The 21,811-nt window shown below is 45.1% G+C and overlaps 1 protein-coding gene across 4 annotated transcripts in view; it reads left to right on the top strand.

Annotated features, from left to right (window-relative positions):
• HIF1A (hypoxia inducible factor 1 subunit alpha) overlaps positions 1-21,811 on the top strand; it is a 355,909-nt gene that overhangs the window by 185,437 nt on the left and 148,661 nt on the right. For all 4 annotated transcript variants that reach the window (XM_069207397.1, XM_069207395.1, XM_069207394.1 and 1 more), the window contains 2 exons: positions 14,389-14,606; positions 17,853-18,130. In XM_069207397.1, the coding sequence (XP_069063498.1) occupies positions 14,389-14,606; positions 17,853-18,130 (496 nt within the window). The remainder of the gene's footprint in view (positions 1-14,388; positions 14,607-17,852; positions 18,131-21,811) is intronic.

Genomic DNA, 21,811 nt, shown 5'->3' with positions numbered 1-21,811 from the left:
CCGCTAGTTCTTTCTGAGTAGATTGTAGTATGCTATTTATTACCATTGTACATTGTGAAAAATGGCCATGATTTCCGAGAGGCAAATTTTCGAGTCAGTTATGATGCCCCCTCCTCCCTCAACAATGGTGGTAAATAGCACATTGCACTTAGCAGAACTGTATGTGTATGGTATATTCCATCCAGTTTTTGGGGCAGACATTGGCCAAGACCTTATGATTTGATAAATATTATATATAGATATATTATTTTTTTTCACTGAAAAAAACAAAGGTTACAGGGATGTGGTATTTCGGATCATGTTTTACCTACACAAAAAAAGAAATTCAGCAGCTATAGTTATACTTGTGTTAAACTATAACTTGTTGCCTAAAGTTACTTAATGGCCTGCGTTATAGTTTCTTCAGATAAGTACAACTATAAGTGCAGAATTTCTGTGGTTTTGTGCGGGTAAATCGTGAACCTACCTATAACATCAGTGAATTTCAATTTTTAGCGTAAAGTAATATATAATTACCATATGTTAATAAATCCATGCTTGGCCTGTGGCCAGAGCCTGCATTCCTCCTCCCCCCCCCCTTCCACCCCCCCTTTATGCATGCACCCTACCCTACTTTGCGTATGACGTGGGTAAGTGGCCTCCCCCAATTACCCCCCAGCCCCCAATTTTTAGATGGATCCATCATGGAGTTACACTAGGGGCAGCCCTGGATGCTGCAGTGGATCCGTGGATCAGCCACAAAAAAAAAAAAAAAAGAATTGGACCCGTTTTGGCCCATGAGGGGGACCCCCTCTATTTTTCCGATGGGGTCAAGATGCATGTATCTTGACCCCTTATGTGTTTTTGCAGGTTATATTTTACCGCCCTTGGGCCAAGAGACAAAGAAAATGGTGGCCTCAACTTTCCCGTCAGGTTGCAGCCCGCAAATAAGGGCCTTGCTGATCCCCCGCCAAATTTAAAAAAGCATTCTTTATGGACCAAGATCTAGTTTCTGCTAAATTTAGTGTATATCCATTCAGTGGTTCGGGCTGTACTCCTATTCAAAAAACGCAAAATTCCCTTAGGCATTGCATGGGGGGTGGGGGGGGGGCAAAGGTGTTTTGGGACACCCCCCTTTTTTCTCAGCCCCCTTTGGACAAAGACAGTTGACGAGTCACCTAAAAACTTTCCACACAGCAGCTAAAGTGAGTGGTAAACTAGTTTTGAAAATTTCGTGAAGATTCGTCATACAGTGCTAAAGTTATCCAAAGAGCTATCTCGGTCACTTTTTGACCACATTTTCTTTACTTTTTGTCAACCTGTGAGCAATTTTGCCCTGTGTGCTAGTGATATGTCCCCTAACAAACCTAGGGGCTTTAAAGCATGTAGTTAATGTTGGACAGATGTCTGTCTGATCCCCACTTGGTCTAACTCTGGTGGCTGGTGTGAAGCCATGACCCCAATGCTTGCGCCAAGTGCAAGTCTGTGCACCCCAAGGCTATTCAGGAGCAGGTGATAAAGCTTCTATCGGTGCAATAGAAAGAGGCTTAATGTCATTCCCGGTCTCACTCCCGTAGGAGATCTCTGGGCCACTCTCAGAGCTGTTGCGCAAATGATCATCTTGCTGTTGTTATAAAACAGGTTCCTTCAAGGTAGGTTAAGTCGAAGAAGCACCAGAAGGAGTTGAAATATTCTTTGCCTTCTCAGTCCAAACACTGTGATTTGAGGCCCCGCTTTCCACTTGCAGAGTCGGCGGACTGACCTTCTTCATGCTTCCCAGAGTTTCACAGAGCTACCCCTGCGAAACAAAGAATTTTATGACACCAGAAGCACCATCTTTGAGCCACAGACTTTCTTTGGCACACCTTCAGGAAGCTGAGAGGTGCCTCTACTGGGTTACTGCTGACAGGTTTATCTCTGATGCCTCCAAGCCCTCTGGATCTACTCTCGGATCCATGAACCTAGCATTGGTGGACTGTCGGGAGGCAGCTGTAGGAAGTTGGCTCTGTATGTGCTATTTCAAAGTAAGGAATAGCATGCACAGAGTCCAAGGGTTCCCCTTAGAGGTAAGATAGTGGCAAAAAGAGATAATACTAATGCTCTATTTTGTGGTAGTGTGGTCGAGCAGTAGGCTTATCAAAGGAGTAGTGTTAAGCATTTGTTGTACATACACACAGGCAATAAATGAGGAACACCCACTCAGAGACAATTCCAGCCAATAGGTTTTTGTTATAGAAAAATATATTTTCTTCGTTTATTTTAAGAACCACAGGTTCAAATTCTACATGTAATATCTCATTTGAAAGGTATTGCAGGTAAGTACTTTAGGAACTTTGAATAATTACAGTAGCATATATACTTTTCACATAAAACACAAATAGCTGTTTTAAAAGTGGACACTTAGTGCAATTTTCACAGTTCCTGGGGGAGGTAAAGTATTGTTAGGTTTTGCAGGTAAGTACACCACCTACGGGGTTAAGATTGGGGTCCAAGGTAGCCCACCGTTGGGGGTTCAGAGCAACCCCAAAGTCACCACACCAGCAGCTCAGGGCCGGTCAGGTGCAGAGTTCAAAGTGGTGCCTAAAACGCATAGGCTTCAATGGAGAGAAGGGGGTGCCCCGGTTCCAGTCTGCCAGCAGGTAAGTACCCGCGTCTTCGGAGGGCAGACCAGGGGGGTTTTGTAGGGCACCGGGGGGGACACAAGTCCACACAAAAAGTACACCCTCAGCAGCGCGGGGGCGGCTGGGTGCAGTGTGTAAACTAGCGTCGGGTTTCCAATGGTTTTCAATGAGAGACCAAGGGGTCTCTTCAGCGGTGCAGGCAGGCAAGGGGGGGGGCTCCTCGGGGTAGCCACCACCTGGGCAAGGGAGAGGGCCTCCTGGGGGTCACTCCTGCACTGGAGTTCCGATCCTTCAGGTGCTGGGGGCTGCGGGTGCAGGGTCTTTTCCAGCCGTCGGGATTTTAGAGTCAGGCAGTCGCGGTCAGGGGGAGCCTCGGGATTCCCTCTGCAGGCGTTGCTGTGGGGGCTCAGGGGGGACAACTTTGGTTACTCACAGTCTTGGAGTCGCCGGAGGGTCCTCCCTGTAGCGTTGTTTCTCCACCAGTCGAGTCGGGGTCGCCGGGTGCAGTGTTGCAAGTCTCACGCTTCTTGCGGGGATTTGCAGGGGTCTTTAAATCTGCTCCTCTGTAACAAAGTTGCAGTCTTTTTGGAGCAGGGCCGCTGTCCTCGGGAGTTTCTTGTCTTTCTTGAAGCAGGGCAGTCCTCTGAGGATTCAGAGGTCGCTGGTCCTGGGGAAAGCGTCGCTGGAGCAGGTTTCTTTAGAAGGCAGGAAACAGGCTGGTAGGTCTGGGGCCAAAGCAGTTGGTGTCATCTTTTCTTCTTCTGCAGGGGTCTTTCAGCTCAGCAGTCCTCTTCTTCTTGTAGTTGCAGGAATCTAAATCTTTAGGTTCAGGGAAGCCCTTAAATACTAAATTTAAGGGCGTGTTTAGGTCTGGGGGGTTAGTAGCCAGTGGCTACTAGCCCTGAGGGTGGGTACACCCTCTTTGTGCCTCCTCCCAAGGGGAGGGGGTCACAATCCTATCCCTATTGGGGGAATCCTCCATCTGCAAGATGGAGGATTTCTAAAAGTTAGAGTCACTTCAGCTCAGGACACCTTAGGGGCTGTCCTGACTGGCCAGTGACTCCTCCTTGTTATTCTCATTATTTCCCCCGGCCTTGCCGCCAAAAGTGGGGCCGTGACCGGAGGGGGCGGGCAACTCCACTAGCTGGAGTGCCCTGTGGTGCTGGAACAAAGGGGGTGAGCCTTTGAGGCTCACCGCCAGGTGTTACAGCTCCTGCCTGGGGGAGGTGTTAGCATCTCCACCCAGTGCAGGCTTTGTTACTGGCCTCAGAGTGACAAAGGCACTCTCCCCATGGGGCCAGCAACATGTCTCGGTTGTGGCAGGCTGCTGGAACCAGTCAGCCTACACAGATAGTCGGTTAAGGTTTCAGGGGGCACCTCTAAGGTGCCCTCTGGGGTGTATTTCACAATAAAATGTACACTGGCATCAGTGTGCATTTATTGTGCTGAGAAGTTTGATACCAAACTTCCCAGTTTTCAGTGTAGCCATTATGGTGCTGGGGAGTTCGTGTTTGACAAACTCCCAGACCATATACTCTTATGGCTACCCTGCACTTACAATGTCTAAGGTTTGGCTTAGACACTGTAGGGGCACAGTGCTCATGCACTGGTGCCCTCACCTATGGTATAGTGCACCCTGCCTTAGGGCTGTAAGGCCTGCTAGAGGGGTGACTTATCTATACTTGCATAGGCAGTGAGAGGCTGGCATGGCACCCTGAGGGGAGTGCCATGTCGACTTACTCGTTTTGTTCTCACCAGCACACACAAGCTGGCAAGCAGTGTGTCTGTGCTGAGTGAGGGGTCCCCAGGGTGGCATAAGACATGCTGCAGCCCTTAGAGACCTTCCCTGGCATCAGGGCCCTTGGTACCAGAGGTACCAGTTACAAGGGACTTATCTGGATGCCAGGGTGTGCCAATAGTGGATACAAAAGTACAGGTTAGGGAAAGAACACTGGTGCTGGGGCCTGGTTAGCAGGCCTCAGCAACTTTCAATTCAAAACATAGCATCAGCAAAGGCAAAAAGTCAGGGGGTAACCATGCCAAGGAGGCATTTCCTTACAGCAGCTGTTTGCAGCTAAGCGTTTTCGAGAAAGTCTGGTCACCACCAGGTCCCTGGGTCTCTTTGGCTTCCCAATCACAGCAACAGTCCTTTCAGCCCTGTCATGCCCACGGGCAGGCCCCTATGGGTGTCCACAATACCTGCCAAGACCCTGCAGCGGCTCCCTCTACCCCGCCAAGGGTCAATAATCCCACAGAGGACACTGGAACCATGCTCAGTGCTGTGCTCCCTTTCAGCCTTACCAGTGTCCCCCCTCCCCAGGTGTTTGTGAAAGTGATGGCAGTGGTTGCAGCACATCAGACACATTAGATGTCAGTGGTCTCAGTCTTCACCTACCTTGACAACTGGCCGTTGAAGAGGTGCTTGACCCTGGCAGTAGTTACCCACCTCAAGACTACAGAGGATGTTCTGCACTCGCTGGGGTTCACAATCAACATAACAGTCGCACCCGACTCTTTCTCTGATGCTCCTATTCAACTGAGCTATTCAGGACAAAGTGAGGTTCTGTGCCAATTTTCTGGATTGAAGACTCCAGAACTTTCAACCTCAAACCTGGATTTTAGTGAGACTGACTCTGAGGTTGCTGGGTCTGATGAGTTCCTGCATCCTGCTGGTGAAGGATGCTCGATGGCACATGTGGGTTCTGCAGTGGGATTCGAAGTCCCAGTAGTGCAGCACCAGGGAAATCTCTCTGACCCGGTTCAGGTTTTGAAACAGGCTGCAAAAGATCTGCAGTGGAAGCTGACAAATCACTATTGGGTCAGCAGCATAACTCTGGGTTGGGGTGGCTATCTGGGAGGGTGGGTTCAGAGGACTCTGGTCTCCGATGGAATCTCCGGCCCATTTTGATCTTTTGGAGCTGAGCGCTGTAGGAAGTTGGCTCTGTATGTGCTATTTCAAAGTAAGGAATAGCATGCACAGAGTCCAAGGGTTCCCCTTAGAGGTAAGATAGTGGCAAAAAGAGATAATACTAATGCTCTATTTTGTGGTAGTGTGGTCGAGCAGTAGGCTTATCAAAGGAGTAGTGTTAAGCATTTGTTGTACATACACATAGGCAATAAATGAGGAACACACACTCAGAGACAATCCCAGGCCAATAGGTTTTTGTATAGAAAAATATATTTTCTTAGTTTATTTTAAGAACCACAGGTTCAAATTCTACATGTAATATCTCATTTGAAAGGTATTGCAGGTAAGTACTTTAGGAACTTTGAATAATCACAATAGCATATATACTTTTTACATAAAACACATATAGCTATTTTAAAAGTGGACACTGCAATTTTCAACATTTCCTGAGGGAGGTAAGTTATTGTTAGTTTTTGCAGGTAAGTAAACCACCTACGGGGTTCAAATTGGGGTCCAAGGTAGCCCACCGTTGGGGGTTCAGAGCAACCCCAAAGTCACCACACCAGCCGCTCAGGGCCGGTCAGGTGCAGAGTTCAAAGTGGTGCCCAAATCACATAGGCTTCAATGGAGAAGGGGGTGCCCCGGTTCCAGTCTGCCAGCAGGTAAGTACCCGCGTCTTTGGAGGGCAGACCAGGGGGGTTTTGTAGGGCACCGGGGGGGACACAAGTCCACACAAAAAGTACACCCTCAGCAGCTGGGGGGCGGCCGGGTGCAGTGTGTAAACAAGCGTTGGGTTTGTAATAGGAATCAATGGGAGACCAAGGGGTCTCTTCAGCGATGCAGGCAAGGGGGGCCGTGGCCGGAGGGGGTGGGCAACTCCACTAGCTGGAGTGCCCTGTGGTGCTGGAACAAAGGGGGTGAGCCTTTTGGGGAGCTCCTGTCTGGGGGAGGTGATAGCATCTCCACCCAGTGCAGGCTTTGTTACTGGCCACAGAGTGACAAAGGCACTCTCCCCATGTGGCCAGCAACATGCCTCGAGTGTGGCAGGCTGCTAAATCCAGTCAGCCCACACAGGTAGTTGGTTAAGGTTTCAGGGGGCACCTCTAAGGTGCCCTCTGGGGTGTATTTTACAATAAAATGTACACTGGCATCAGTGTGCATTTATTGTGCTGAGAAGTTTGATACCAAACTCCCTGGGATTTGTATGATCCAGATCCCATACCACTAAATGACTCAGACCTATATCCTTCCAAACTTTCACCACCAGAGGATACAACCACATACACACAGGTCATTTCAAGGGAAGATGCGTACCATGGGGTACTTATGCATAGTGAGCCTTTAGAAGAGGATTTTCTTTTCAATACACTATCCTCCACGCATTCACGCTACCAGTGCCTGCCAATGTTGCCTGGCATGCTCAGGCATGCAGACAAAATATTTAAAGGCCAGTTAAGGCTAGGATTTTAACACCACGTATAAATAAAAAATACAAGCCTGCACCTACAGACCCAGCTTACATCACGCATCCGGTACCACCAGAGACTGTTGTAGTAAGCGCTGCCAGAAAAAGGAGTAATAGCCAATCTTCAGGGGATACCCATCCCCCTGACAAAGAAATCAGGAAGTTTGATGCTGCTGGTAAGAGGGTAGCTACACAGGCAGCCAACCAATGGCGCATTGCCAATTCACAAGCCTTGCTAGCAAGATAGGATAGGGCACACTGGGATGAAATGCAGGAATTGTTACAACACCTGCCAAAAGAAAATCAAAAGGGGGCTCAACAAATTGTTAAAGGTCAGACAATAAGCAACAACCAAATAAGGTCTGCTCTTGATGCTGCAGATACAGCAGCTAGGAGCGTAAATACTGCTATAACCATACGTAGACATGCATGGTTAAGATCTTCTGGTTTCAAGCCAGAAATACAAGAAGCAGTACTAAATATGCCACTCAACAAAAAACACCTATTTGGTCCTGAGGTTGACACAACAATCAAAAGATTCAGACACTGCAAAAGCAATGGGAGCTCTCTACACAACACCTTATATAGGCTCCTTTCGTAAACAACATTTTAGAGGAGGCTCAAGCCCCAATCTACAGATGCTTCCACCTCCCAACCTAAACAAGACCAACAGCAATACCAAAGAGGATCATTTAGAGGCTTTTATAGAGGCCAACACTTCAGAGCCAGAGGAAAATTCCAGGCCTCAAAAACTGTCACCACTCCATCCAAACAGTGACTTCCTAAGCATATCACAAACCCACACATCTCCTGTTGGGGGCAGACTGCAGCGATTCCACTCCCAATGGCAAAATATCACCACAGACCAATGGGTACTTTCAATTAACCGCCATGGTTTTGCTTAGAACTGATTACTACTCTTCCAAACATTCCTCCACGTTATCACAAACTGTCCCCAGAACACAACGTTCCATTACAACAAGAAGTACAATCGCTACTACTAAAAGAGGCAATAGAATTGGTTCCAAAATCTCAACACGGAACAGAGGTATATTCACTATACTTCCTCATTCCCAAAAAGGATGGCACTCTCAGACCCATCCTAGATCTCAGACCACTAAATCTATATATCCTGTCAGAACGCTTGCACATCGTGACACTGCAGGGCGCCATTCCACTACTACAGAAACAAGATTACATGACTACATTAGATCTCAAAGATGTGTATTTTCATATCCCCACAGATCCAGCTCACCGAAAATACCTAAGGTTTGTGATAGCGGGAAACCACTATCAATTCAAAGTTCTACCATTCGGCATAACAACAGCTCCACCAGTATTCACAAAATGTCTAGCGGTAGTAGCAGCTTACCAAAGAAGACAACATATACATATCTTTCCTTATCTAGATGATTGGCTTATAAAATCAAGCACTTTTACAATGTCAACAACACACTCAATACACAATACAAACCCAGCACATGTTCGGGATCACTGTCAATTACCAAAAATCTCATCTTCAACCAACACAGGTTCAAGCTTACCTAGGTGCTATTCTCAATACACAAAAAGCCTTAGCCTATACAAATACACAAAGGATAAAAGCTTTTCAAAACTTCATACCACAAGTGAAGTCAAACCAACTTTATACGGTAAGGTTTATCATCAGACTGTTGGGAATGATGACATCCTGCATAGCAATAATACTGCATGCAATATAAAATATGAGAACACTACAACTGTGCCTCTTACAACAATGGTCTCAAGCACAGGGTCATTGGCACAATCTAGTGTTGTTAGAGTGCCAGATGCACAAGTCCCTTCAATGGTAGAATCACAGCAATTTAGTGAAGGGGCGGTTATTTCAGGACCATGTGCCTCAGACCACAATAACAATAGATACATCAATGATAGGTTGGAGAGCTCATCTCAACAACCTTACCATACAAGGAGAATGGAACTCAAAACTGTTAACTTATCACACAAACCTTTTAGAATTGTTAGCTGTGTTCCTTGCCCTAAAAGCATTTCAACCTCATCTCCAACACAAAACTGTCATAATAAAAACAGACAATCCGACAACCATGTATTATCTGAAGAAACAAAGGGGGGGGGGCACATTCATCTCAACTGTAACTTCTAGGCCAAACAATTTGGAAATGGCGATTCACAATCATGTTAACTTACTAGCAGAATATATCCCAGGAATACACAATTAGCTACCGGACCTGTTAAGCAGGACACACCAACAGATACACAAATGAGAGATTCACTCTCAGGTACTTCAACAGTACTTCCAAAGGTGGGGGACACCAGAAATAGACCTCTTCGCAACAAGCGAAAACGCAAAATGTGAGAACTTCGCATCCAGGCACCCACACCCTCTGTCCAAGGTCAATGCTCGATCTATCAACTGGTCAGGGATATTTGCTCACACTTTCCCCCCTCTCCTGCTAATTCCATTTCTGGTCAACAAACTGTGTCAAACTTTTCTCACCATGATACTCCTAGTCCCCAAGTGTGCACGACAACATTAGTACACAACACTCCTAGATCTGTCTGCAGTACCTTACTGCAAACTTCCTAACAGACCGGATTTGTTAACACAAAACAAAGGTCAAATCAGACATCCCAATCCCAGTGGTCTCAACTTAGCGATTTGGCTCCTGAAGTCGTAGAATTTGGATATTTGCAACTTCCATTAGAACGTATGGAAGTTCTCAAACAAGCACGCAGACCTACCACTAGACAATGCTATGCTAACAAATGGAAACGTTTTGTTTATTACTGTCAATCTAAAAATATTGACCTACTTGCAGCATCAGTACAAGATATTGGATCCTACCTACTTCATTTACAAAAAAACAAATTTAGCGTTTTCATCTATTAAAATTAATCTTACTGCTTTATCAGCATACTTTCAAATGATACAACATACCTCTCTTTTTAGAGTTCCAGTTATTAAAGCGTTCATGGAAGGACTGTAAAACGAATTATTCAACCAAGAACCCCACCACCTCCTGCTTGGAATCTAAATATTGTACTCACAAGACTAATTGGGTCACCATTTGAACCTATGCATTTGTGCGAGATTAAATTTCTAACATGGAAAGTTGCTTTCTTAGTACCAGTTACTTCATTAAGAAGAGTTGGTGAAATACAGGCATTCACTATGGAGGAACCTTTTTTTTCCAAGTACACATGCATAAAGTTGTACTTCGAACTAATCCAAAAGTCTTGCCAAAGGTAGCCTCTCCTTTTCACATTAACCTAACAGTCTTCTTTTCACAGCCAGATTCAACTTCTGAAAGAGCCCTTCACACTTGTGATCTTAAAACAGCACAACCACATAAAGGAAATCCTATCTCTAAACAAGGATTAGCTAGATGGATTGTAAAATGTATTCAAACATATTACATTAAAGCAAAACAACAACTTTTGATAACTCCTAAAGCTCATTCCACTAGGAAAAAAAGTGCTTCTATGGCATTTTTAGGAAACATGCCAATGGCAGACATATGTCAAGCTGCCACATGGTCTACACCACATACATGTTGTAGGAGGTTGGCTCTGTATGTGCTATTTCAAAGTAAGGAATAGCATGCACAGAGTCCAAGGGTTCCCCTTAGAGGTAAAATAGTGGTAAAAATAGATAATACTAATGCTCTATTTTGTGGTAGTGTGGTCGAGCAGTAGGCTTATCCAAGGAGTAGTGTTAAGCATTTGTTGTACATACACATAGACAATAAATGAGGTACACACACTCAGAGACAAATCCAGCCAATAGGTTTTGTTATAGAAAAATATCTTTTCTTAGTTTATTTTAAGAACCACAGGTTCAAATTCTACATGTAATATCTCATTCGAAAGGTATTGCAGGTAAGTACTTTAGGAACTTTAAAGCATAAAAATTGCATGTATACGTTACAAGTTATTGACAAATAGCTGTTTTAAAAGTGGACACTTAGTGCAATTTTCACAGTTCCTGGGGGAGGTAAGTTTTTGTTAGTTTTACCAGGTAAGTAAGACACTTACAGGGTTCAGTTCTTGGTCCAAGGTAGCCCACCGTTGGGGGTTCGGAGCAACCCCAAAGTCACCACACCAGCAGGTCAGGGACGGTCAGGTGCAGAGTTCAAAGTGGTGCCCAAAACACATAGGCTAGAATGGAGAGAAGGGGGTGCCCCGGTTCCGGTCTGCTTGCAGGTAAGTACCCGCGTCTTCGGAGGGCAGACCAGGGGGGTTTTGTAGGGCACCGGGGGGGGGACACAAGCCCACACAGAAGTTTCACCCTCAGCAGCGCGGGGGCGGCCGGGTGCAGTGTAGAAACAAGCGTCGGGTTTGTAATGGAAGTCAATGGGAGATCTAGGGATCTCTTCAGCGCTACAGGCAGGCAAGGGGGGGGTTCCTCGGGGAAACCTCCACTTGATCAAGGGAGAGGGACTCCTGGGGGTCACTCCTCCAGTGAAAGTCCGGTCCTTCAGGTCCTGGGGGCTGCGGGTGCAGGGTCTCTCCCAGGTGTCGGGACTTAGGATTCAAAGAGTCGCGGTCAGGGGAAGCCTCGGGATTCCCTCTGCAGGCGGCGCTGTGGGGGCTCAGGGGGGACAGGTTTTTGTACTCACAGTCTTAGAGTAGTCCTGGGGTCCCTCCTGAGGTGTTGGATCGCCACCAGCCGAGTCGGGGTCGCCGGGTGCAGTGCTGCAAGTCTCACGCTTCTTGCGGGGAGCTTGCAGGGTTCTTTAAAGCTGCTGGAAACAAAGTTGCAGCTTTTCTTGGAGCAGGTCCGCTGTCCTCGGGAGTTTCTTGTCTTTTCGAAGCAGGGGCAGTCCTCAGAGGATGTCGAGGTCGCTGGTCCCTTTGGAAGGCGTCGCTGGAGCAGGATCTTTGGAAGGCAGGAGACAGGCCGGTGAGTTTCTGGAGCCAAGGCAGTTGTCGTCTTCTGGTCTTCCTCTGCAGGGGTTTTCAGCTAGGCAGTCCTTCTTCTTGTAGTTGCAGGAATCTAATTTTCTAGGGTTCAGGGTAGCCCTTAAATACTAAATTTAAGGGCGTGTTTAGGTCTGGGGGGTTAGTAGCCAATGGCTACTAGCCCTGAGGGTGGGTACACCCTCTTTGTGCCTCCTCCCAAGGGGAGGGGGTCACAATCCTAACCCTATTGGGGGAATCCTCCATCTGCAAGATGGAGGATTTCTAAAAGTTAGAGTCACTTCAGCTCAGGACACCTTAGGGGCTGTCCTGACTGGCCAGTGACTCCTCCTTGTTTTTCTCATTATTTTCTCCGGCCTTGCCGCCAAAAGTGGGGCCTGGCCGGAGGGGGCGGGCAACTCCACTAGCTGGAGTGTCCTGCTGGGTTGGCACAAAGGAGGTGAGCCTTTGAGGCTCGCCGCCAGGTGTGACAATTCCTGCCTGGGGGAGGTGTTAGCATCTCCACCCAGTGCAGGCTTTGTTACTGGCCTCAGAGTGACAAAGGCACTCTCCCCATGGGGTCAGCAACATGTCTCGGTTTGTGGCAGGCTGCTAAAACTAGTCAGCCTACACAGATAGTCTGTTAAGTTTCAGGGGGCACCTCTAAGGTGCCCTCTGGGGTGTATTTTACAATAAAATGTACACTGGCATCAGTGTGCATTTATTGTGCTGAGAAGTTTGATACCAAACTTCCCAGTTTTCAGTGTAGCCATTATGGTGCTGGGGAGTTCGTGTTTGACAGACTCCCAGACCATATACTCTTATGGCTACCCTGCACTTACAATGTCTAAGGTTTTGTTTAGACACTGTAGGGGTACCATGCTCATGCACTGGTACCCTCACCTATGGTATAGTGCACCCTGCCTTAGGGCTGTAAGGCCTGCTAGAGGGGTGTCTTACCTATACTGCATAGGCAGTGAGAGGCTGGCATGGCACCCTGAGGGGAGTGCCATGTCGACTTACTCGTTTTGTCCTCACTAGCACACACAAGCTGGCAAGCAGTGTGTCTGTGCTGAGTGAGAGGTCTCCAGGGTGGCATAAGACATGCTGCAGCCCTTAGAGACCTTCCTTGGCATCAGGGCCCTTGGTACTAGAAGTACCAGTTACAAGGGACTTATCTGGATGCCAGGGTCTGCCAATTGTGGATACAAAAGTACAGGTTAGGGAAAGAACACTGGTGCTGGGGCCTGGTTAGCAGGCCTCAGCACACTTTCAATTGTAAACATAGCATCAGCAAAGGCAAAAAGTCAGGGGGCAACCATGCCAAGGAGGCATTTCCTTACACATGTACAAAGCATTACTGTGTGGATGTATTTTCAAAGCAACAGGCCAATGTTGGTCAAGCTGTACTAAAACCATTATTTCAAACTACTTCAACTCCTACAAGCTAGCCACAGCTTCTTTTGTGGAGAAGAACTGCTTTTTAGTCTATGCATAGTATGTGTATCTGCAGCTACACATGCCATCAAATGGAAAATGTCACTTACCCAGTGTACATCTGTTCATGGCATGTAGTTCTGCAGATTCACATGCACCCTCCCTCCTCCCCGGAAGCCTGTAGTTGTTGCAGTTTCTTCTTTGTACATATGTGTATATATTTACTTCTGCATGGACATCTCATTTACTTATTACATTTTGTAGCACAGTTCCATTCTTTCACTCTATCACTCCTTCCTACATCCTTTTGTGGGAAAACAATCTAACAAAGCAGTGGATGACCATGCGCACTATGACCAAGAGGAGGAGTCACTCGTTCCTGTGACTCGAAAAAAGACTTCTTTGAAGAAAAACTTGTAACACTCCGAGCCCAACACTAGATGGAGGAATCATGCATAGCACGTGAATCTGCAGCACTACAATATATGATTAACCTCTTGGGTCCATGAGTAGCTCCTGTTGTATATATTGCTGTTATTGTTTAGGCATACCTTGTGAAACTATAATCACTGCAAGATGTAAAATCAAGAAGGTTCTGCTAAGTTGGAAACCTTTAATGGGTCACACTTGAGACAATGGAGGACTTAGAACACCATGGTATAGCCATTAATGTTACCACTAGATCCATCAAACAAATCCCTAACCCTTTGTGGTAGTCGTTCTTAAATTGCCCCTGTTAAAATGAAACCCCGCTGTGTACTAGCTGGGATAAATCATTAGTACTATCTACTATAAATATTCTTGTACATATACAAATGACCTTCATGTGCAGCTCACATTGTTATCCCCTATGACTTTGCTTTATGTTGTGCAGTTAAATTTGACTTCGATTAGGCTACTGCTACACATTTACATGGATTTTCAATTATGTTAATCTCTGCTTTTAAATACAATATAGTTTATTCTCTTTTGAAATTGTGTATTGTTGAAGCTGAAAACCACTTCAAAGGTGATTGTCATATGTTGCCTGTTGTGTTAAATGACAAAGTTGGGTAACACAAGATTTATATTTCTTGCAGTGGCATAGTCCAGAAAGAGTTAATCTTCTCCCTTGGGCAAACCGAAAGCATGCTGAAAAAAGAAGAGGTGCCTGATGTTGAGATGGCGCCTGTGATTGAATCTGAAAAGGAAGCCACTAACCTGTTTGAAATATTAAAGGGAGAACCAGATGCTTTAACTATGCTGGCACCAGATGCTGGAGATGTGATTATACCCTTGGATGATTTCTGCACAAATGGTGGGTGGTGCAAAAACTTGCAATTCCAATTGCCTACTATTTTTTAGCTGGTGTTATAAGATCCTTTTTTTTATTTCATGTTTGACGCCGTCTGAGTTTTAAAAAAATTTTTTTTACTGATATTGTGCACGTTAGTATTAAGAATGAAGGGCTATTGCATCTGCATAAAGTATAAAGTGCATCTGTGTACCCGGGCAGTTTGTCTTCTCAAGCTACCTTTTCTGTTCTCTCTAGCATTTGCCTCTAGGCAAGCTGTAAGGACCTTAATATTAACTAAGGCAGTTCTGGGAGATTCAACGTCTCATTTTATTGGACATCTTACTGCTTTTTTTGTACATCAATATTAGAAGTCTTTTTAAAGAGGCTTTTTGGGGACAAGGGCTCATTTCCCTTTGTTGACTCTGATGTCTATGTAATAGGAATGTGCCATCATTTTAGTGAGGAGAAGAAAGCAGCACCAGATGGAACAATGAAGACTCTAATCTCTGCTGTTTTGTGTCGTTAGTTTCATCGTTAAGATTAATACTTTTACTTTGCTTCGTGACTTCCCCCATGCTAGACAGCTATGTTTTGTGTGCTGCGGGCACATTTAGAGCTAATTTGTATAGAGGACCCTGTGTTTCATGGGTTGGTTCTGAAATAACTTACATTTGGATCTGATACCAGAAGAATTAATACTAGTAATTGTCCGGTAAAATGTTTTCAAAAGTCTGTGCAAGATCAACAGTGCACTTAAAATTACTTTGTATTTTATGCCTCAAAGAAGCAGTTTCTCTTGCCAAATCTTTTGTTGCATATGCTGATTAGAATAAACAAACCCAAAAGAAACAGTAATTTGCTTGTGATGTATGGGGTAGCATGACAGGCGCTGTACACCTTATGATGGATGCTAAGATCGAAATAACATTGCAATTCATTATGGCCCCCAATATGAGGCAATGTGAGAAAATGAAGAATAAAGGATAATTATTGCATATTTGTGGCAACAGCATTCAGTGAACTAATGGAAGTTGGAAAAAGAATGGACAGAAATATCAGTGTTTTAAAGCTATTTTGATTAATAAAAGGAAGCAACCATGGGGCTATCTTGGACAGCAAAGCTAGAAAGGATGCACAAAATGGACCGCAGTAGAAAATATTATCCAGGCATGAACCAGCGACATGGATCAAATACATGACAACAATGGAACAGCTTATGTTGTCAAAAGGGACTGGTAAGCTTTCGGTGAAGGTTGTTTGTGGTGATAACACACTAGGATATTTTAAACCTGTCTTTCTGGGATTTGAATGATCCTCAGATTTGTATTGAATTGACACAAATTCTCACCCACCGTTACAGAGTCTGGGAGTGGGGAAATTTGAGTAGAAGCACGCAGCTATCTGCCATTTTAATTTTATTATTTGGTGTGTATTTGATGAGTTGTTAGCACTTAGTTGCACAGTGTAAATACACGAAATTTAAGAAAGCACCTGTACTTGTACCTGTCATTGTTTGCTGTTCAATTTGTAAGACAGACACCAGAAAATACCACATGCATTTCGAATTTCTAAAGAAAGCATTATTTTCTATTTTAAACTGCAAATTTTGGGCCATGTTGATAACTGTATTAGTTGCCGTTGCATATCTTTATTGTATGGCCAGAGACTGAGCTAGTACAATCAGTTTCCATTGTAGGCTGGGTGTTAAAATGATTTAATTGTAAATGGCTTGTCTATGAGCATTTTCTATGTTTTGCTAAGCCTTAGTCTATGGTTTGTGGATCCTTAAGATAGAATTTGTAGGGGGAAATATTTCTCTTATTGAAAAATAGTTTGCTTTCCACCTGAATTTAAGGGGTCCACTTAAACCATATTAATGCATAGTCGTACAAGATTTGTAATATAAAACCTGACTGAGTGAAAGGTAGACAAGGGACTAAATTTTAAAAATAAGCACTATTTTCAAAGATTGGAAAAAAAGCTTTGTACACCGTAGGCCTTTCAGCTTTGCAATATGGATCATTTTGTCTCCTAAATATTTTGACCAACATATTTTTAAGTATTTATGTAAATGCCTAATACAGATGCTGGCATGAGACCGTAAAGTTCAACAAGAATTAAAGTGGCTGGTGACTCCATAGAGGAATAACATTTTTTTATTCATGTTTCCAGGTACAACTGTAAATTATTTTTAGGAAGTAGGAAATACTCCCAACTGGAATCTGATTTCATTTTGCAGCCTTAATAACTGAGCAGTTTAATCAAATACTGATAATGGCTTGCCAAGATTTCCTTAATTAAAGCAGTTTGATATATTATAAAGTTAAATAAGTGATCCATTTCCTAACAAATAAATGTTATGGTTGCTCTTGAGTGCTTATTAAAAATGACAGCTGACTTATTTGAGAAAGCTTTATATGACTATCTGTTTAGCAAATAAGGACTTGACGTGTCTTATCTTAAACTATGCATAAAATAAAGATTAGAAAGAACAAAATCCATTGTTAAATCAAGAGGATTAAGTCAACTGCCTTACATGGGGCAACTAACTTTAGATCAGAAAGCTTAGCTTCAGCTTTCTCCCTAACCACTTTCAAATTTCATAGTGCCTACTCATGCAACTTCACTGGGCCTTTTCTGGAATTTCTCTATTTTTGCACAGTTGAGGTTTGGGAAATGTTTTGTGATTGCTGTGACACCAAGTTGTGATCTGTTGCCCCTGACCACAGTCCAAGACAAGATGCTTTCATGTTGCTTTTAGTTATAGGATCAGCCCTTTTTACTTCACGTCCCTACACCTTACCATCTGGATAGGTATCAATTCTCACCCAGAAATAACACATCTCTTCTGCCTTTTTTTTTTTTTTTTTTTTTTTTTTAAACCTGTGTTTGGTAAACATTTAACTCGTTGGAATTTGTGGTCTACATGTTAGTCAGTCAGAGCCTTTATCCATGTCTCTGTGTTGAATCAGAAGATGCTGTGTCATTCTTTACATCTGGAAAAGGCAATGTGCAAAGCTGTTGTGGCATTCATACACTAAAACTATTGTAGGCTGTTGCTAAACAATGGGGGCAATTCCTTTCAGCACGCAAGTAGCTTTAAAGTATGTGAAATACACCCACTGTCCCAAATATTGCTTAGTTCTGAAGTGGTTTAGCTAATTGCGCTTCCTCGTTCGCTTCTGCTCCGATGATTGATTAAATACATTTAGATTAATTGTCATCCTCCATATCTTACTTGACCTAATGCCAGATTTATTTTTCCAGAATCCGAGGAGCAGCAGAGTAATGATGCTCCACTGTATAATGATGTAATGCTTCATACGTCAAATGAACAATTACAGAGATTGGGGATTCCAATGTCTCCAGCAGCATCAGAATCGTCAAAGCCTCTGCTGAGTAACACAGACCCTGCACTTAATAGTGAGGTAGTGGTGAAGACCGAGCCAAGAAAGGAAACTTTAGAACTTTCTTTTGATGTCCCTCAGTTAAACAAGCAACCAAGCAGCCCTTCAGATTCAAACACCAGCGACAGTTCGCCTGAGGTGAGTCGCAGAAAAAAAATAAAAAATACTACATAACATGTGAAAGATGTTACTCTGTAACAGGTAAAAGATCGGTGAATTCAAATATCATGTGATAAATGTAAACGGAGAACCATGTTAAAACACAGGGCCTGCTATGCAGCTAAATGGAAGTGGTTTGTGCACTATATTCCTAAACATTCCAATCCTTTCACAGCAGTGTTACAAGACTGTGTGTGTTACCTTCTTCACCCACAGAAATCTGGCCTTGCCTACACTTCAATTTGATTACACCTGGCGGTTGTAGCTGCCCTCCTGCAATATAGACCCGTTTCATTCTTTAACATACCATTCATTTAAGCCTTTATGAAAGGCCTCAAAAGGGTTATTCTACCTCAGATACCTCCTGCTCCTGTGTGGAACCTCAGTGTAGTCCTTACAAGACTTATTGGTCTGCCTTTTGAACTACTTCCCTCCTACCCATTGCAGTTTCTCTCCTGGAAGTAGGGTTCCTTGTAGCTGTAACTTCCCTCAGGTGGGTTAGTGAAATTCATGTTCTTACCTTGGAGGAGCTTTTCTTTGAGGTAGAACACAGTAGGGTGGTCCTCAGAATCAATCCAAGATGCCTCCCTAAGTTAGTCTCTAATTTTTACATTATCCATACAGTCGATCTCCCAGTCTTTTTCCACCACTCCGAGGTTGTGGTCAAGCATGCTCCACAAATTGTCAAGAGAGCATTGATGTACTACATTGGCTGAAGAAAATCCTTCTGTAAAATGCAACCAGTTTTCATGGTATGCTCCAAGCCTCACAGGACAAATGGCATTTCCAAGATAGGTGTTGCACTCTGGTTGGTCATATGCCTATAGACTGCTTATGTAAAAGCTAAAATATCCCTGCCTGCCCCACCCAGACCTCATTCTACTCATAAGAAAGGGACTTCTATGTCCTTCTTAAGTAAGCCATTAGCAGACACTGGTAAGGCTGCTATTTGGCCCACCCCTCATACATTTACCATACACTACTCTGTGATTGTCTTGGCCAGACAACAGGTAGAGTTGGTCAGGCTGACCTGTGTACACTTTTCCAGTCTACTGCACCATCCTCAGGCTAAGCCACCACTTTAGGAAGGACTGCTTTACAGTCTATGCTCAGCAGGTGTATCTACAGCTACACATGCTACAAACGAAAAATATTACTTAACCTGTATGCTTCTGCTTGTGGCATGTAGTGCTGTAGATTCACATGTCAGTCCTCCTCCCAGGTCACCTATGATTGTTGCACCTACTTTCTTTCCTTTCATTTTCTGTAATGCTTCACTTTGGATGGTTATCTTTACTGTTTCTCTATGCTCCAGCTCCAATCTCGCCCTCTGTGCTGGAAAGTAACGATCTAACAGTGGATCGATGCCCATGTGCATTACCACAAGCGGGTAGAGTCACTAGGTCCTGTGACTCAAAAAAAAAAACTATTTCAGAGAAAAATAAGTTTTACACGTCTGAGCCCAACACTAGATGGTGAAAGTATGCACAGAATGTAAAATTTCAGCATTACATGCCACATGCACATGCTTACATGGTTTTGTCGCTCCTGTGTCACCGGTCAGGCCAGTGGCAAGACAGGGGGACAGCCAAAGTCTTCCTTAATTCTACTTGCAGTGGTTGGGACTCCCTTTGAGAGGGTGGGGATTTTCATTTTTTGTCCCCTTGACCCTCTAAAACTTCATTCTAGTGGTAGTGAACTGTATCACTAGGTACCCAGTGGCAATTCCCCTAAGGACTGTCACTGCCCCTGCAGTGGCAAAAGCCCTCCATGGTATCTTCACCGGAGTTGAGTTTCCTAAAGAGGTAGTATCTGATAGAGGGACAAATTTCATGTCTGTATACCTAATGCTATGCGGGATGAGTGTGGTATAAGCAACAAGTTCACCGCCCGCTATCTCCCAAGAGACAAATGGTTTAGTAGAGAGATCCAACAAAGCCATGAAAGGCATGATATTGGGCCTCCATGAAAAACTCAGTAGGAGATGGGCTGTCCTGTTACCTTGCCTCTTGTTTGCATACAGAGAGGTGCCTCAGAAAGGGGGTGGTTTTACCCCCTTTGAACTTCTGTTGGGCCACCCTGCAAGGAAATGCCTCCTTGGCATGGTTGCCCCCTGACTTTTTGCCTTTGCTGATGCTATGTTTACAATTGAAAGTGTGCTGAGGCCTGCTAACCAGGCCCCAGCACCAGTGTTCTTTCCCTAACCTGTACTTTTGTATCCACAATTGGCAGACCCTGGCATCCAGATAAGTCCCTTGTAACTGGTACTTCTAGTACCAAGGGCCCTGATGCCAAGGAAGGTCTCTAAGGGCTGCAGCATGTCTTATGCCACCCTGGAGACCTCTCACTCAGCACAGACACACTGCTTGCCAGCTTGTGTGTGCTAGTGAGGACAAAACGAGTAAGTCGACATGGCACTCCCCTCAGGGTGCCATGCCAGCCTCTCACTGCCTATGCAGTATAGGTAAGACACCCCTCTAGCAGGCCTTACAGCCCTAAGGCAGGGTGCACTATACCATAGGTGAGGGTACCAGTGCATGAGCATGGTACCCCTACAGTGTCTAAACAAAACCTTAGACATTGTAAGTGCAGGGTAGCCATAAGAGTATATGGTCTGGGAGTCTGTCAAGCACGAACTCCACAGCACCATAATGGCTACACTGAAAACTGGGAAGTTTGGTATCAAACTTCTCAGCACAATAAATGCACACTGATGCCAGTGTACATTTTATTGTAAAATACACCACAGAGGGCACCTTAGAGGTGCCCCCGAAACTTAACCGACTGTCTGTGTAGGCTGACTAGTTCCAGCAGCCTGCCACACCAGAGACATGTTGCTGGCCCCATGGGGAGAGTGCCCTTGTCACTCTGAGGCCAGTAACAAAGCCTGCACTGGGTGGAGATGCTAACACCTCCCCCAGGCAGGAGCTGTAACACCTGGCGGTGAGCCTCAAAGGCTCACCCCTTTGTCACAGCCCAGCAGGGCACTCCAGCTTAGTGGAGTTGCCCGCCCCCTCCGGCCACGGCCCCCACTTTTGGCGGCAAGGCTGGAGGGAACAAAGAAAGCAACAAGGAGGAGTCACTGGCCAGTCAGGACAGCCCCTAAGGTGTCCTGAGCTGAGGTGACTCTGACTTTTAGAAATCCTCCATCTTGCAGATGGAGGATTCCCCCAATAGGGTTAGGATTGTGACCCCCTCCCTTTGGGAGGAGGCACAAAGAGGGTGTACCCACCCTCAGGGCTAGTAGCCATTGGCTACTAACCCCCCAGACCTAAACACGCCCTTAAATTTAGTATTTAAGGGCTACCCTGAACCCTAGAAAATTAGATTCCTGCAACTACAAGAAGAAGGACTGCCTAGCTGAAAACCCCTGCAGAGGAAGACCAGAAGACGACAACTGCCTTGGCTCCAGAAACTCACCGGCCTGTCTCCTGCCTTCCAAAGATCCTGCTCCAGCGACGCCTTCCAAAGGGACCAGCGACCTCGACATCCTCTGAGGACTGCCCCTGCTTCGAAAAGACAAGAAACTCCCGAGGACAGCGGACCTGCTCCAAGAAAAGCTGCAACTTTGTTTCCAGCAGCTTTAAAGAACCCTGCAAGCTCCCCGCAAGAAGCGTGAGACTTGCAACACTGCACCCGGCGACCCCGACTCGGCTGGTG

Source organism: Pleurodeles waltl, chromosome 9, assembly GCF_031143425.1.
Source record: "Pleurodeles waltl isolate 20211129_DDA chromosome 9, aPleWal1.hap1.20221129, whole genome shotgun sequence".
In the NCBI taxonomy this organism is placed as follows: domain Eukaryota; kingdom Metazoa; phylum Chordata; class Amphibia; order Caudata; family Salamandridae; genus Pleurodeles; species Pleurodeles waltl.
This window is presented reverse-complemented; position numbering and strand designations above follow the sequence as displayed.